Source organism: Oncorhynchus mykiss, chromosome 3, assembly GCF_013265735.2.
Source record: "Oncorhynchus mykiss isolate Arlee chromosome 3, USDA_OmykA_1.1, whole genome shotgun sequence".
NCBI lineage: Eukaryota > Metazoa > Chordata > Actinopteri > Salmoniformes > Salmonidae > Oncorhynchus > Oncorhynchus mykiss.
In genome coordinates, this window is record NC_048567.1 from 22,287,354 (window position 1) to 22,305,363 (window position 18,010).

The 18,010-nt window shown below is 42.5% G+C and overlaps 2 protein-coding genes across 2 annotated transcripts in view; one reads left to right on the forward strand and one right to left on the reverse strand.

The window, feature by feature from the left end:
- Nucleotides 1-2,837, forward strand: part of LOC110503919 (neural-cadherin) — a 62,563-nt gene extending 59,726 nt beyond the window's left edge. Inside the window, exons 30-31 of the mRNA XM_036972103.1 lie at nt 1,200-1,357; nt 1,565-2,837. Of these exons, the coding sequence (XP_036827998.1) occupies nt 1,200-1,357; nt 1,565-2,158 (752 nt within the window). The 3' untranslated portion in view covers nt 2,159-2,837. The remainder of the gene's footprint in view (nt 1-1,199; nt 1,358-1,564) is intronic.
- A 4,676-nt stretch (nt 2,838-7,513) lies between these two features.
- LOC110513832 (G1/S-specific cyclin-E2) lies at nt 7,514-14,661 on the reverse strand. The gene is made up of 12 exons (XM_021593534.2): nt 14,584-14,661; nt 13,654-13,702; nt 13,435-13,513; nt 13,268-13,318; nt 12,591-12,736; nt 12,165-12,300; nt 10,077-10,223; nt 9,858-9,953; nt 9,650-9,784; nt 9,420-9,531; nt 9,161-9,318; nt 7,514-8,954 (listed from the first exon to the last, which is right to left on the reverse strand). Exons 2-12 carry the CDS (start codon nt 13,671-13,673, stop codon nt 8,847-8,849), a joined length of 1,188 nt encoding a protein of 395 aa, XP_021449209.1. The 5' UTR covers nt 13,674-13,702; nt 14,584-14,661; the 3' UTR covers nt 7,514-8,846.
- Nucleotides 14,662-18,010: the final 3,349 nt, after the last annotated feature.

Below are 18,010 nucleotides of genomic sequence, written 5' to 3' on the forward strand. Positions count from 1 at the left end.
AGATGGCATCATGAGGTAGGAAAAGTATGTGGATATATTGAAGCAACATCTCAAGACATCAGTCAGGAAGTTAAAGCTTGGTCGCAAATGGGTCTTCCAAATTAACAATGACACCAAGCATACTTCCAAAGTTGTGGCAAAATGGCTCAAGGACAACAAAATCAAGGTATTGGAGTGGCCATCACAAAGCCCTGACCTCAATCCTATAGAAAATGTGGGCAGAACTGAAAAAGTGTGTTCGAGCAAGGAGGCCTACAAACCTGACTCAGTTACACCAGCTCTGTCAGGAGGAATGGGCCAGAATTCATCTAACTTATTGTGGGAAGCTTGTGGAAGGCTACCCAAAACATTTGTCCCAAGTTAAACCATTTAAAGGCAATGCTACCAAATACTAATTGAGGGTATGTAAACTTCTGACCCACTGGGAATGTGATGAAAGAAATAAAAGCTGAAATAAATCATTCTCTCTACTATTATTCAGAGATTTCACATTCTTAAAATAAAGTGGTGATCCTAACTGACCTAAGACAGGGGATTTCTACTATGATTAAATGTCAGAAATTGTGAAAAACTGAGTTTAAATGTATTTGGCTAAGGTGTATGTAAACTTCCGACTTCAACTGTAGATGTATGTGGAAGCGAGGGCAGGGGAAATAGACTAGAGACTAGAGGGCCATTCAGTGACAGGTAGCGAGGTTTGTATGAGCCCCTGACGGGTATGGCTGTGTGATGTCAGACTGGCAGTGCCCCCGAGGGCCCCTCTGTCAACGCTGACGGCCCTGATACACGACGTAGAGAGATCATAGCCCCATGCCAGGGAAAGAAGAGGGGGATGAGAAGACTAACATAAACATCTGAGTGCCAAAACTAGAAACGTCAAGCGAGATGAGGAAAAGGGTGAAGTAGCTGCAGTGGTGAATGTCTACAAATCAGTGATATATGATGGTTAGACTCGCAGGGAGAGTGAGGAGGGGAAATTGAGAGGGATGGAATGAAGGGAGAGGGGAAAAGACCGTGTAGGATTGCCTGAGGGACAGCGGATGGCCAACAGAAGACAAGAGGTGAATGTGAAAAGGATAGGTTTTGCTTCATTTCTTTCCCTTCAACACTCAGATGCATGTAGAGTACAGTAGTGTTATCTCTCATTCTCTTCCATCCACTATAATGACTGAACTGTTGCCTTTCTCTGTGTCCTGTAGCTGTGCTGGTAGCTGTGACAGTGTGGAACCAGAAGGGCAGTCGTAGTAAGTTCCAGAAGAGGGGCGTGTACCACATCCCTGCAGAACACCAGAGCTGGGAGGACATCAGAGAGAACATCCTCAACTACAACGAGGAGGGAGGAGGAGAGCAGGACCAGGTACACACACACACACATACATACATACACACATACATATACACACACACACACATACAAACACACACACAGGTCAGACATTGCAGCACAGTGAAATGATCTACGTCGCTGTTCATTGAGATTAATTTTTAAATTGACCACTAGATAGTACCATTTACTTATTTTTCATACTTATGTTTTTAATTTGATGCCATTTCATCCCTCCAGAATGCCTATGATATCACAGAGCTGAAGAGGCCCCTGTGTTCCAGCCTGTCCCAGTCCTCATCCTGCACCAACGCCCCTCTCATCAAGTCCTCCCAGGGCTCCCAGGAGGAGGTGCACCCTGCTGGCTCAGCCTGCAGCTCAGGGACCCCCTACCTCCACATCCCCCACCACCACCACCGCCATCATCACCACGCTAGCAATGCTAGCTATACGAATGATAGTAATGATGCGCATGCTAGCTCCGTGGGCCTCTGCCCCATGGACTTCAAGAGCTACGTGGCGCACATCATCTGGGAGGCCGACAACGACAGTCAGGAGTTCCCGCCGGACAGCTATCACGTCTGGAGTATCGAGGGCGCCGGGTCCCCGGTCGGTAGCCTCAGCTCGCTGGGTTCTGCTATCTCCCATGATACAGCAGAGGAAGAGGAGGGAGCAGCCTTCAGCTTCGACCGGCTATCCCACTGGGGGGACAAGTTTGAGGCTCTAAGCGAAATGTACAAGCGACCGGCCCTGGCGCTGACATACAGGGACGCTTTGTGTTACAGCCAGAGTCAGAGGAGCCATAGTCAGGACAACCTGCCACACCCTTTTTAGGGTATTCATAAACCACAACATCATACACTGCAACATTGACTGACTTAGTTCCTGCTAGTGATTGTGTCTGGTGTGTCAATGCTGGTTGGTTGTAAGGGAAACAAAGCACACAGAAAATTGGCTCCTGTTATTTTTTTCTTCATGTTGACAGGTTTGCTGAAGCTTTATGTGGTGGAAGAGGGATTACAAGTCTTAGTGAGATGAATTTATTTATTCCGTTTTATTTCTCTCGGTGAAGTGTTGAAACTGTATTTATTTTAGCTCTGAAATGATGTTGAACCAACAGGGACAATGTTGTTCTTCTACATTATAAGGACTTTGAACTTAATGTGTCAAATGTATATGTTACCGGTACCCATTTATTTTGTATTATAACGTTTTTGTTTCAGACATCCTATTGGATAAAGACAGTCATGCCAGGGAAACGGGCAAATGGAGAAGCTCTGATTTGTTCCTTTATGACATTCTATCCTGTGACAATATATATTAACAGCATTTTTGCCCTACACAGGGGAGTTCACCTTCTTCAGTTGAGCAGGAGGTAGATATGATCTCTAGGAGGAACCTTATATACAGTGCCTTGCGAAAGTATTCGGCCCCCTTGAACTTTGCGACCTTTTGCCACATTTCAGGCTTCAAACATAAAGATATAAAACTGTATTTTTTTTGTGAAGAATCAACAACAAGTGGGACACAATCATGAAGTGGAACGACATTTGTTGGATATTTCAAACTTTTTTAACAAATCAAAAACTGAAAAAATGGGTGCGTGCAAAATTATTCAGCCCCTTTACTTTCAGTGCAGCAAACTCTCTCCAGAAGTTCAGTGAGGATCTCTGAATGATCCAATGTTGACCTAAATGACTAATGATGATAAATACAATCCACCTGTGTGTAATCAAGTCTCCGTATAAATGCACCTGCACTGTGATAGTCTCAGAGGTCCGTCAAAAGCGCAGAGAGCATCATGAAGAACAAGGAACACACCAGGCAGGGCCGAGATACTGTTGTGAAGAAGTTTAAAGCCGGATTTGGATACAAAAAGATTTCCCAAGCTTTAAACATCCCAAGGAGCACTGTGCAAGCGATAATATTGAAATAGAAGGAGTATCAGACCACTGCAAATCTACCAAGACCTGGCCGTCCCTCTAAACTTTCAGCTCATACAAGGAGAAGGCTGATCAGAGATGCAGCCAAGAGGCCCATGATCACTCTGGATGAACTGCAGAGATCTACAGCTGAGGTGGGAGACTCTGTCCATAGGACAACAATCAGTCGTATATTGCACAAATCTGGCCTTTATGGAAGAGTGGCAAGAAGAAAGACATTTCTTAAAGATATCCATAAAAAGTGTCGTTTAAAGTTTGCCACAAGCCACCTGGGAGACACACCAAACATGTGGAAGAAGGTGCTCTGGTCAGATAAAACCAAAATTTAACTGTTTGGCAATAATGCAAGACGTTATGTTTGGCGTAAAAGCAACACAGCTCATCACCCTGAACACACACCATCCCCACTGTCAAACATGGTGGTGGCAGCATCATGGTTTGGGCCTGCTTTTCTTCAGCAGGGACAGGGAAGATGGTTAAAATTGATGGGAAGATGGATGGAGCCAAATACAGGACCATTCTGGAAGAAAACCTGATGGAGTCTGCAAAAGACCTGAGACTGGGACGGAGATTTGTCTTCCAACAAGACAATGATCCAAAACATAAAGCAAAATCTACAATGGAATGGTTCAAAAATAAACATATCCAGGTGTTAGAATGGCCAAGTCAAAGTCCAGACCTGAATCCAATCGAGAATCTGTGAAAAGAACTGAAAACTGCTGTTCACAAATGCTCTCCATCCAACCTCACTGAGCTCGAGCTGTTTTGCAAGGAGGAATGGTAAAAAATTTCAGTCTCTCGATGTGCAAAACTGATAGAGACATACCCCAAGCGACTTACAGCTGTAATCGCAGCAAAAGGTGGCGCTACAAAGTATTAACTTAAGGGGGCTGAATAATTTTGCACGCCCAATTTTTCAGTTTTTGATTTGTTAAAAAAGTTTGAAATATCCAATAAATGTCGTTCCACTTCATGATTGTGTCCCACTTGTTGTTGATTCTTCACAAAAAAATACAGTTTTATATCTTTATGTTTGAAGCCTGAAATGTGGAAAAAGGTCACAAAGTTCAAGGGGGCCGAATACTTTCGCAAGGCACTGTAACTAAAGGAAAATGGATTAGATGAAGAAAGCAGTCAATCGTGTTGCTTATTCCTTGATATGTGAAGTTATGAGTAACTCAAATGCAGGAGGTTCTAGACTATTGTCAAATACTTTCCCTTTCAATCACGGTCTAATTGCACTAGTGGATGATTCTCAGTGTTAATTGCAGAATCCATTTACCCAAAAATAAGTACAAACCTTAAAATGCTTAGAACAGTAAAAGCATTGTTGATATGCCTGGTGAGAAACCTTCACTTGGCATCAATTATGTGTATTATAGAATATAGTGATGGGTTTCAGATAGGAAATATTTTTATACTCCAATATAGATATAATGAACCCAACCCTTGTGGTGCACTGTGTTGATGTGTCTTACAAGGACGTGCTCCTTTCTTCTGTTTCTAGCTCTATGTTGGTTCAGAGATGGTGTTGTGTGATGCCAATCATTTCTGAAACTTCCTGTCCTATCGTCTTGGAAACAGGAGGGCAGGATGACCCCACAGTGTCCTGACAACGTCTGATGAATGTATTGTGCTAAAGGAGACAGGACGTACAGGGAGGGGTTGGCTGGGGAGGAATAGCTGTGAGTAGTCAAAGAAAAGTCGAACAGTACAATCACAGAAACTCCATTGCTGACCAATATTTTACAAATGATCTGATTGAAATGGATCTATGTGTGTTGCCGTAGATTGACAGAAACTCCCCAAAACTAGCTCTCCAAAATGTCTTCACTTTACGATGTTGTTCTTGATCATTCTTATGTATAGCTGTATAAACAGATATCTCATGTTTTCCATGGCTGTAGAGTTACGGTGATGCACAGTGGGGACAAAGTGAGAACCAGGAACACTTCCCTAACAAACACACTGATAAAATCCCTTCTGGCTATTGTCTCCAAATTGTCTCCACATTTCAAATTACTGGGGGTGCCTTTTGTACGCTGGTGTTTGGTCCAATTATCGACTGCACCCTTACATCCCCCCCCCCCCCCCCCCCCCCCCCCAAATAACTTAACTGCAGTTGCTATGTTTGCATATATTAACCTAAAACTATAGATACAATGGATAAATGTGGTTGCAGCCATTCAGTGACTTTGATCAGGACACACATGGACTCCAGAACTCACAAACCCGGTAAGACTTCACTCCTCGCAGCCCAGCATCCCTACTTACTGTATTCAGGACTCGAGGTTCTTGCCCCCATGTTATTATGTATATATAATGTACATATCTAACGTTTTATAGCAACCTAACGTCAGATATTCATTTTGTATATTACTTTTATTAAAAATAGCTTTTCTTCAAGGCATTGCATTTGGTTTTGTAACTTTCTTTGTCCAGTAACTCCATCTCTATTATATGGAAACTGTTAATGAACCATGGCCCAGGCTTTATCAGGACATAGCACTGTATGAGAGAAGGTTCAACAACAGTGATTAAAGGGATGAGAAATACGGCTATGATTATTCTTAACATAGGGACATACTGCCCTCTGGTGGTGTAATCTGCAGCTCCTAAAGGCACAGTGAGGCAGTTTCAGATCTTTACATGAAATACATGAAAAATAATGTATTTGGTCAAATTATATTATGTTCAATTTGTTATAGTTTCTCTCAAGGATTTAAAAAAATATTCCTACTGTACTATTTGTACGTGGAGATGGTAGCACATGTACGTTAAGTTGGAAAATGAAAGACACATAAAAGTGAAGGACTCATTATGCAGTTGGGTTGGGGGTGGGGGGGAGGGGGTCTCTTTGTCAGGGTTGGTTTAAGAGGGATGGGTGGGGGGTTACAATAACTCTGGCATGTAGAGGTGGGGGCCATGCATTCCCAGGCCAACACAATAACCTCTCACAACCTAGACTTGGGGAGGGGGGAGAGAGAGTGGCCCATGGCTGCCTTGCTGTCCCACTGCCTGCCTCCTAGACTACCCCCTCAAACAGACACACAAACACGCTGGCCTCACGGTAGAGACTTGCATCATCACACACAGACACACACAAACACGCTGGCCTCGCGGTAGAGACATGCATCATCACACACAGACACCCAAGCGGAGCTGACTGACCAGGGGTCACTGCCACTGTCCAGTCCTTTCAGGGTGGGGGACATTAGGGGTACTAGAGATAGGACTGGGGCAATTTTTCTTACAGGCCCAGTGCAGTCAAAAACATGTGTTTAATATACAATACAGTATATTTCCACACTATGAGGTTGGAATAATAGTGAAATTATGAAAAGGACCTTTTAGTGTAAGAACTGTTTGAAAAGACTGACTGAAATTTCAGCCTGTTTTGGTGGGATGGAGTTTTGGCCTGCCTGGTGACAGAGGCGGTGGATTAGTTAGACAAAAAAGAAAAAGTTAAAAACCTCTGCCAATAACAGATCGTTTCCCCCTCCCCACTCAGACCATTCCCACAGTCTGAGCAAAATTGTTGCTTGAGAAATTGCTGTTGGCTAAGAAGCTATTTAAGTTACCATCACAGTAAGTTAATTGTTACCCTGAAATGACTTGATATTGAGATAAAAATGGCTGCATTGGAGCTTTATCACATATTACTGAGTCTCTTACAGCTGCTTTGACCCACTTTTTAACCTAATGTTCATTAGATTAGTGTTGTCCCTCTGGTTTCAACGAACACCCTTCAATACTGGAGTGAAGTTGAGCACTTCATTGAGACTTCACCCCCGTCTCAGTCACGGTTAAGGTTCTTTTGCCCAACGCCTGTCATTTGAGATGTAAAGCGTTCCCCTCCCCCTCAGAAGACACTCCCATGACGTGTAAACATGAAATGCCAGACCCAAGACAATGAGGCCTGATAAGGATACTGTATTGCAAAGCACATGTTAAAAGTGCAGGCCTCATCTTTGTAACACCATCATTCTGTGAAAAATTGCTTTTTATGTCAGAGGACGCAAAGGGGTGATGCTCACACCTCACGCTTGTTGAAGGCAAGGCGATGTTCGTCCCATTTCAGATGGAAATAAGAGGACTTCTCCAGTTGTGGCTTGATTCATTCGAGTTAGACCAGTTCTAAATGTCACTCCCTCGCCAATTCACAAGAATTTAACAAACCATAGTCGAACAAGTACAAGGCAAATGCTGCCATTGCAACGTCAACCATAAAAGCAGGCAAAATGCATACATTTCTATGTCATTTATTCAATACAATTCCATTAGAAAACATAACTTTCAGTTTATGTACATAACATATATACATTAGTATTTCATTTACAGTTTAAACATGGTTCTTTGTATACTGCTGCCTCGGCAGGCATCTGCACAACACTGAAGGTTTCAGTTGACAGTCACAGGTTTGCTAGACTGACTGGGTTGGAGCCCTGCACTGGAACCTCTGGGTTCTCAAGTCTTCACATCACACTATCACCATAGTAGTTCAACTAAGGCACCACGGATAGGCTAGCGCAAACCTACAACATTTCATATGTAACTGCATTATACCGGGTTTTCCCACCCAATAACAGATAGTCATAAATAACATGCATCCCGTGACTTAAATCGTTTGCCTTTGGCATTGTTAAAGACCTGAATTCATAGCCCTATGAATGTATATGGACATAAAAACATTTTAAGGCTTAAATTAAAAAATAAATACAATGTAAAAATTACGTACAGTTGTAAGTCAGTCCAAAGGGTCTAAATCAAACTACTGAAGTCAAGTTGTCCAGGAATGTGTTGTGGCAGGAGAATGCAATGAGTCGTTCACAGTGTGGTGAGAATATACGCAATGAGTCGTTCACAGTGTGGTGAGAATACACAACTTCCAAAACAGTGTTTAAGAAGGTCGTGTAGTAAACAGTTAGCCCTGCACTACCCTTTCAAACAGCTCAAATGTTTAAAATGTCACCAGAGCTAACATCAAGACTGCTTTCAGTGTTACTGTATGGCTGAGCATTTCCAGGAGCACCCAGATTTAAACTACACAGCACCAGATACACATGATAACACAATGTTAAGAGACTGAGTTAAGCAACTCAACTGTGAGCATTATGTACCAATTCACCTCAAATAATGAGCTTTTTAGCCATCAAAACATCCCATGTCTTGAGATGTTCAGCTTCAAGTAACAGAGGGGGAGCAGCAGACATGTTTCCTATGGAGAAAGACCCGAGTCAACTCAAATTATCCCCATGTAAAATTATAATTCTGGGGATTAAGACTGCGAGAACAGGGTCTTTGTTGCAATCATTTGACTAAGTCAATATAGTAACCATGAGCTGATTTCCATGGTTGTACTGCATATATACTGATATACAGCTTGGTATATAAAGTAAAATAACTCATTTTAACATGCTACACAAAGGCGAGTTATGCCCAAAAGCTATTTTGATTGGTCACGTGAGGATGACGTTCCGAAGTTAAGTTTCCCAGCCTCTGGCTGATCAGGCATGACATCTAGGGAATTCTCCCTTCATCTGGTTGGTCAGAAGATCAACACAAGGAGACCCTGGGGCTCAGTGATTGGCTGGTTTCTCTGTGCTTTTTGGTGGAGTCAATATCCCTCCTATGGCAGCAGGCGATAGTCTGTCTTGGCTGTCCGGTTGCCTCTGGTGAGCGTCGCTCTGCAACAGACAAGATGATTCAATAAGAACAATGAACATTTTGTATGCGCAGTTCTATTCTTTTACTTAAAATATGACTTTGTAGCACAAAATGGCTGCCCATGCATCACCAAGATGGCTGCAATAGATGTCTGGGTGAAAGCGACTTCCTACTCCCAAACACTGGTAGAGATCCTCTAAACAGCCAACATTGTGTGAGCCCTCACCAGCATGGACAGGTAGTCTACGTGGGTCTGGATGTTGTGTCTGTCGTCAGACGTCACTTTCTTAAAGTCCTTGAGCTCTGCTCTGGGACAGGCGCTGACCGTGCGCATGAAGGGGGTCATCCACCGGACACAGGGAGCAATACTATCCCACGTCAGACCTGCACAGAAACAGACATTAGTAACTATGTAATAACACAGGAGGGCTGTGTGGTTCTAGAGTGGGGCCAACCCATGTACACGATGTCAAATCATTGCTTACCTGATACTTTGTGGATAACGTCAAATGAGAAAAAATGGCAGAAGGCAGCAGCAGCCAGTATCCCATACTGGTAGTCCAGAGAGTTGATGTCCAGAATGGCCAGATCTAAAAGCTGTAACATGAAGAGACCAGGACAACCATTAAAACAGCTGTAGGGAAGCTGAAAACCTTCCACGACAGTCAAGTGTCAGGAGAAGCTGCCGGGGGAGGGGAGGGGCTAGTGGACTCACCTGTGTGATCTGGATGTAGGTGTCCTGAGAGAACTGAGGTACCAGGAAGTTGACACCATCCTTTAGGGACTCCACCTGAGCATAGAGCTTCAGCCATGTGATCACTGTCTCTGGACACAGGTTCCAGTTCAGCGCCTGAGGGAGGAGAGTCATTAAGTCATGTGTGACAACTGAATTAGTACAGTGTTGGGCACAGGGGGTTTCTTACCTTCAACATGACAAGTTCCATCTCCAGGATCGCTTCTTCCTCACAGGCTCCGTCAGTAACGTAGGCAAACTCATGGAGCTTTGGAGGGTAGATTTCCTGAGGGACATAAGGAGGGAACAATTAGACTGAAGAACACCATCTTATTAATTTGTTGACAGTATAAACTAAAGCAGTGGTCACCATCCAGAAGAGCATGAAAATGGAGGACGTTACACCCACCTCTATCTTTGACGCGATGAAGAGGGCTGTGATTCCTATGAGCTGCAGTCGGTCCTTCGCCATATCATCCTGTGTCAGCATGAAGCGGTCAAAGAAGTCCTGAGCCAGATAAGCAGTCTCTCGATGCAGAGTGTACACCTCACTCACCTACAACAGGACAAAACAGGGATGGGTTAGACATCAGTCACCTCTGTACAAATCCTGTGGCACTACAGAAAACAAGTCAAAGTATTGGAGATGTAGAACCCCTGAGGAAATAACTATGGAGGTGGAGTATCAGACCTTTGGCTCATGCGTATCCAGTTCAGAGGTTGACCGATTAATCGGAATGGCCGATTTCAAGTTATCGGTATTTTTGGGCGCTGATTTATTTTATTTTTTAAAATGTTTATACCTTTATTTAACTAGGCAAGTCAGTTAAGAACACATTCTTATTTTCAATGACAGCCTAGGAACAGTGGGTTAACTGCCTTGTTCAGGGGCAGAACGACAGATTTTCACCTTGTCAGCTCAGGGGATCTAATCTTGCAAATTTACAGTTAACTAGTCCAATGCCTCATTGCACTCCACGAGGAGCCTGCCTGTTACACGAATGCAGTAGAAGCCAAGGTAAGTTGCTAGCTAGCATTAAACATAAAAAAGAATCACTCATAATCACTAGTTATAACTACACATGGTTGACGATATTACTAGTTTATCTAGCGTGTCCTGCGTTGCATATAATTGAGGCAACGCTGGGAGATGATTTAACAAAAGAGCATTTGCGAAAAAAAAAGCACAATCGTTGCACGACTGTACCTGACCATAAACACCAATGCCTGTCTTAAAATCAATACACAGAAGTATATATTTTTAAACCTGCATATTTAGCTAAAAGAAATCCAGGTTAGCAGGCAATATTAACCAGGTGAAATTGTGTCACTTCTCTTGCGTTCATTGCACGCAGACTCAGGGTATATGCAACAGTATGGGCCGCCTGGCTCATTGAGAACTAATTTGCCAGAATTGTACATAATTATGACATAACATTGAAGGTTGTGCAATGTAACAGGAATATTTAGACTTAGGGATGCCGCCCGCTAGATAATACCGAACGGTTACGTATCACTGAAATAAACGTTTTGTTTTCAAATTACAGTTTCCGGATTTGACCATATTAATGGCCAAAGGCTCGTATTTCTGTGTTTTATGTTATAATTAAGTCTATGATTTGATAGCGCAGTCTGACTGCGCGATGGTAGGCAGCAGCAGGCTTGTAAGCATTCATTCAAACAGCACTTTTGTGCGTTTTGCCAGCAGATCCTTGCAAGCACAGCACTGTTTATGACTTCAAGCCTATCAGCCTAATGGCTGGGTTAACTGATGTGAAATGGCTGGCTAGTAAGCGGGGTGCACGCTAATAGCGTTTCAAACGTCACTCGCTCTAAGACTTGGGAGTGGTTGTTCCCCTTGCTCTGCAAGGGCCGCGGCTCTTGTGGAGCGATGGGTAACACTGCTTTGAGGGTGGCTGTTGTGTTCCTGGTTCGAGCCCAGGGAGGAGCGAGGAGAGGAACGGAAGCTATACTGTTACACTGGCAATACCATAGTGCCTATAAGAACATCCAATAGTCAAAGGTATATGAAATACAAATGGTAGATAGAAATAGTCCTATAAATACTATATTAACTAAAACCTAAAACCTATTACCTTGGAAAATTGAAGTCTCGCGTTAAAAGGAACCACCAACTTTCATATGTTCTCATGTTCTGAGTAAGGAACTCAAACATTAACTTTTCTTACATAGCACATATTGCACTTTTAATTCAACACTTAGTTTTTGCGTTACTTAAACCAAATTGAACATGTTTCATTATTTATTTGAGGCTAAATGGATTGTTATTGATGTATTAACTTAAAATAAGTGTTCATTCAGTATTGTTGTAATTGTCATCGGCTTTTTTTGGGCCTCCAATAATCGTATCGGCGTTGAATCATAATCGGTCGACTTCTAATCCAGTTATGGCAAATCCAAGAGCGGGCGTAAACAAGGGCATATAGATAGGCCCAAGATTGAAGAGCACAGCAAGTAATTTCAGAGACACATGTACCTCTAGAAGCCAGTCCAGGAGAATGGCCCTCATCTTGGGCTTTAGTTTGGGGTGCTGCTGTAGGAAGCCCTTGTCATGGACATACTTCAGCTCCTTGTTCAGCATCTTAATCCACACGTCATCCGAGCTGGCCCAGCTGCCAAGGAGAAAAACACACCGGTCTTAACAAAACATCCAGTGTACACTGGCATTGACTGAGGCCCAATACCAGATACTGAATGTTTGTCATCATTAGTCATAAACAGGAAAAAAGCAAAAAGTAGCCCATTTCTAAAGTTTCTCTAGTTGCAGGAAATGACATTCAGAGTTTTCCTAAGTAGTGTTTGGGGGGGGGGGGGTACAGTTTAGAAACAAAAACATGGGAGCAGTTGCCACCAATGAGGTGTAAACGGAATTTGGGCTAAGCCCCTTCAACACACACAGTACCTGAGGCAGGGCAGCGGTGAGGTCTTGATGAAGATGTTCTTGAATCGGAACTGCTTGAAGCCAGACAGGTCTCTGGTCATCACAAGCTCCTTGTGTGGCGTTTCTACAAGGACACATGGACTTGCCCCTTCTTCTGACCACCGTTTCTAGAGAGAAAAGGCACCAAATTCAATCTCTTTTCATCAGCATAGTCACATAAGCAGCGAATGCAGATAAATACGCATGCATTTACCGAGTGAAAATTCCATATAGCCAACATTAACAAATAGGTCACAGCATGCTACAAGCACAGTGAAAAGTACCAAACTGTTCAAAGCTATAGTACACATGAACTTAAAAAAACACCGAAAAGAGAATGATTATTTTAATGGCGACAGAAACGGGTATTGATGGGCGTTCCATAGTGTATACAAAACAAAGAATACAATGCGATTTAGATCAGGCGGGGAGGAGAAAGGGAGGGACACACAAAACGCGGGGTTATTGCCCGCTGTCTAACCCAGTGACACAGATAACTAGTCTTGTGTGTATGTAGCGTTGATTCTCAACAATTACTTCTACAGCCATGCGTAATTTACCAGTTCACCCCTATATTCTCCCACATGTTTTACAGTCATCACTGCAATCACTGGCACAACTTGGTAACGTTAATTGGTTGAATAAACAAGCAAACCAACCTGTATTTCATAGCTTTGTTTCTTCACTGCGGGTGGCATCTTTTTTGATGGCTAAAAAGTAAAACGGACAATACCATTACCTCTAGTTCTTATTTGGCTTAAGACCAATATAAACAATACCGCTACACTAATTGTTAAAAATAACATTGCTAGCTAATTGAACAAACCTCAGATTGTCTTTTTCGTGTGATCTTGACATTCTGTTCCGGTGCGTTCTCATCTCTTGCTTGTAATGTGATGCGACCACTGGAAGGACAGAAAACTTTTAGCGGCAGCAAGCAGTCAACACTAATTGTTGTCAAACATGTACAAATAATCAATTTTATAGTTAGCTTGCAATCATGCTCGTTGATAACGAGGCTTTATTACAGTGTGGCTTCCCATACCTGCGTCTAACGTTAGCCATTCTGTCAATTGAAGGCTTCAAGAGTTCCACTGAAAAGAAGACAGGGCGAAAACATTGTTAGAATGGCAAAGATAGTACAAATAAGCATCTTCACAAGTTCAAAACATGATTGGATAATAAAAGGCTGTTTTTGTCCGGGCGGTAAAATGGTATGCCAAATGGGTATAGAGGGTTGAGCTTGTGAGTACCGTCCTCATTTCCACAAAGAAATTGCCACAAATTGCATAAAATCTACTGTATCCGTAGTCCCAATGTTATGTCAGAAGCCCTGGTAATAACTTACATTGTTATTGTTAACGAAAGTAACCATATGATAATTATTTTTGATGGTTTGTGAAACCCAACTACGCGCCAATTTCTCGAAGCGGGAGGATTTGGACAGTCACTATGGCTAGCTATTGTAGCTCACCAGTGAGCCAATTTTACCTCCAATACATCAATATTAAAACAAAGTTTATATAAATAGATAGAAGATATGATACTTAAATAATGTATTGCAATAGCAATAATTCAAGAATGCTAGGTAAAAATTGCATGATGTAGTTTCCTGTCTAGCAAAGTTACTGGCTAAACTACCTTTATGCCACGTCCATGAAAAGCAGTGGTGGCTTGCGTGTTAACGTTAAAATAACAAGCAAAGTTAATAACAAAGACAGCGTCAAACCAATGTGAAGAAAGAGATGTATTGCCTTATCAAATCAACTAACTAATGTTTACCAGACAGTTTGCTAACGTTACCAGTCGCCCTTGCAATTTGGTTTCTTTTCCAGATTTTTAGACAAAAACAATATCCCAATGAACTGAATGTTCCCCATCGACATAGTAGCGTTACCACTAATTTTCAGAATAAACTCCTGAGAAATATAGCTAGCTAGCTAAATAAGCAAACAATTCCTCTCCAGCTCCTTACCCTCAGAAATGAATGAACGAATAATGATCAGCTGGCGCGCCGGCGCCAATCTTTATATATCTGACCATTCCATGGCAAGTGCGCATGTGTGTTCCCGGTTCATTTAAACGCGCTAAATGTTCAAATCTGAATTCCATTTATTGCAAATAAGAAAGCGAACATTCTGTTTTGTTTCCCGACAATGAATACATTTGATCACGTGTTTGTGATCTTTATTAGGGACTTTCGCTCATCGACTTTGTATGGATGGCGGATCTAGTTTGCACAAGAGGGGTTTCATTTATATTTTTTTGGGGGAAAGGGCGCATTCCTTATTTCCCGGTTAACCTTAAACGACGCAGTAGGCATTGAGTTAGCCTTTACATGTGGTCAAGTATATATAAAAAAACGTTTAAGCTCTATTTTCTTCTTTTTTCTCTGCAAGAATAACACTTCCGTATTACAGGTCCACCTATGGGAGAGGTTTCAAACTCTCTTAGCCAATCAGAGGAAGGTCAGGAGAAACAACGTGGTCTTCCTTCAAAATGTAAACAACCCGAGATGAAGACAGCTTGGAGCGCTGTCATACTGAAACAGGAAGATTCTTACGGTTCAACGCAGATATTATATGCTTATTGTTATTGTACGTAGATTGAGCTAGGTTGAAGCTGTTTTCACTCCTCTTCTAGCAAAGGCATTATTTGTTATACTGGACCCGTCCAAATAGTGACATCTACCCCCAGAGGGTAGTATCATGTACAGTGGGGCAAAAAAGTATTTAGTCTCCCACTTAAAAAGATGAGAGAGGCCTGTAATTTTCATCATAGGTACACTTCAACTATGACAGACAAAATGAAAAAAAAAATGTGTGTGTTTGGGATCATTGTCATGCTGAAAGACCCAGCCACGTTTCATCTTCAATGCCCTTGCTGATGGAAGGAGGTTTTCACTCAAAATCTCACGATACATGGCCCCATTCATTCTTTCCTTTAGACGGATCAGTCGTCCTGGTCCCTTTGCAGAAAAACAGCCCCAAAGCATGATGTTTCCACCCCCATGCTTCACAGTAGGTATGGTGTTCTTTGGATAAAACTCAGTATTCTTTGTCCTCTAAACACAACGAGTTGAGTTTTTACCAAAAAGTTATATTTTGGTTTCATCTGACCATATGACATTCTCCCAATCTTCTTCTGGATAATCCAAATGCTCTCTAGCAAACTTCAGACGGGCCTGGACATGTACTGGCAAGCAGGGGGACACATCTGGCACTGCAGGATTTGAGTCACTGGCGGTGTAGTGTGTTACTGATGGTAGGCTTTGTTACTTTGGTCCCAGCTCTCTGCAGGTCATTCATTAGGTCCCCCCGTGTGGTTCTGGGATTTTTGCTCATCGTTCTTGTGATCATTTTGACCCCACGGGTGAGATCTTGCGTGGAGCCCCAGATCGAGGGAGATTATCAGTGGTCTTGTATGTCTTCCATTTCCTAATAATTGCTCCCACAGTTGATTTCTTCAAACCAAGCTGCTTACCTATTGCAGATTCAGTCTTCCCAGCCTGGTGCAGGTCTACAATTTTGTTTCTGGTGTCCTTTGACAGCTCTTTGGTCTTGGTCATAGTGGAGTTTGGAGTGTGACTGTTTGAGGTTGTGGACAGGTGTCTTTTATACTGATAACAAGTTCAAACAGGTGCCATTAATACAGGTAACGAGTGGAGGACAGAGGAGCCTCTTAAAGAAGAAGTTACAGGTCTGTGAGAGCCAGAAATCTTGCTTGTTTGTAGGTGACCAAATACTTATTTTTCTGATATGTTTTTCTCATTTTGTCTGTCATAGTTGAAGTGTACCTATGATGAAAATGACAGGCCTCATCTTTTTAAGTGGGAGAACTTGCACAATTGGTGGCTGACTAAATACTTTTTTGCCCCACTGTATTTACTTGAAAATGTATCATTTGACAAATTCGGCACATTTGGGCAGACTTGATACAAAATATTGTCCAGTATTGCAATGCTTCACTGGATCAATTGGAAACGTTGCACACACACTGCTGACATCTAGTGGCCAAAATCTAAACCGTGCCTAAACTGCAATATTATATGATGGCCTTTCTCTTGCATTTCAAAGATGGAGTTTTTTTTTTGTATTATCTTTTACCAGATCTGATGTGTTATATTTGTTAGATGTTAGATCTAATATGTTGTATAATATTATATTTTGGGGGTGGCAGGTAGCTTAGTGGTTAGAGCGTTGGGCCAGTAACCGAAAGGTTGCTGGATCGAATCCCCGAGCAAGGCACTGTTCTCCCGGTAGGCTGGGTTTTTTGTTCTTATCTGACTTGCCTATTTTAAATAAAGGTTCATTTTAAAATTGACATTAAAAAAAATATTAATCCTACATTAATTTCACATTTCCACAAACTTCAAAGTGTTTCCTTTAAAATGATATCAAGAATATGCATATCCTTGCTTCAGGTCCTGACAAGTAGTTAGATTTGGGTATTTCATTTTAGGCGCAAATTGAAAAAAGAACATGGATTAACCAATCCAGCCCCCTTCCTGTCTCCCCCTATAGGCCAGAGACGGTAGTGCAGTGCAGAGCCGGCCTCCATGCTGTCTGCTATGCGGCTGCCGTCCCAGGCCTCCTAGACCAGGCACAGCAGCATGGACGACTGGCCCAAAGGGTACGTGGCGCCGCCCAGCACCAGCTCCTCTCCCGCAATGCCCTGCGCCGCCTCAACCTGCTGCGTACTGGAGGGGCCAAGCAGGTCAAGACCACCACCACCTATCTACACCAGCCTGGCCAGAGGCATCTCAACTACTGAGGTCCTGGCCCTATCCCTTACCCTCCAACCATCAATTCATCCATCTGTCTCAACCTGGATCCACGAAAAGAGTTCATCCTGCAACATGCTCTCCATCTTCCCTCCATCCACCGATCCTCCACTCTGAAATGAAGAGACGTGATGAGGACTCCTTTAGAATAAATGCCATAGGTCACTTTGGTCTTGGCCATAGTGGAGTTTGGAGTGTGACTGTTTGAGGTTGTGGACAGGTGTCTTTTATACTGATAACAAGTTCAAACAGGTGCCATTAATACAGGTAATGAGTGGAGGACAGAGGAGCCTCTTAAAGAAGTTACAGGTCTGTGAGAGCCAAAAATCTTGCTTGTTTGTAGGTGACCAAATACTTATTTTCCACCATAATTTGCAAATTAATTAATAAAAAATCCTACAATGGGATTTTTTGGGGAAAAAAAATGTAATTGTCTGTCATAGTTGAAGTGTACCTATGATGAAAATTACAGGCCTCTCATCTTTTTAAGTGGGAGAACTTGCACAATTGGTGGCTGACTAAATACTTTTTTGCCCCACTGTATACCTACCTATACCACAGTTTCTTACTAAACCATGTTTGCCTATACCGTATATAGTAAAGAAGGATCAAGGAATTA

Coding starts and splice junctions, on each gene's coding strand:
- LOC110513832 (XM_021593534.2), bottom strand. CDS start 13,673: ATGGCTAACGTTAGACGCAG. Junction 10,224..12,164: donor TCCTGGACTGGCTTCTAGAG/GTACATGTGTCT, acceptor GTCCTGTTGTAG/GTGAGTGAGGTGTACACTCT. Junction 9,954..10,076: donor TCATCGCGTCAAAGATAGAG/GTGGGTGTAACG, acceptor TATGTCCCTCAG/GAAATCTACCCTCCAAAGCT.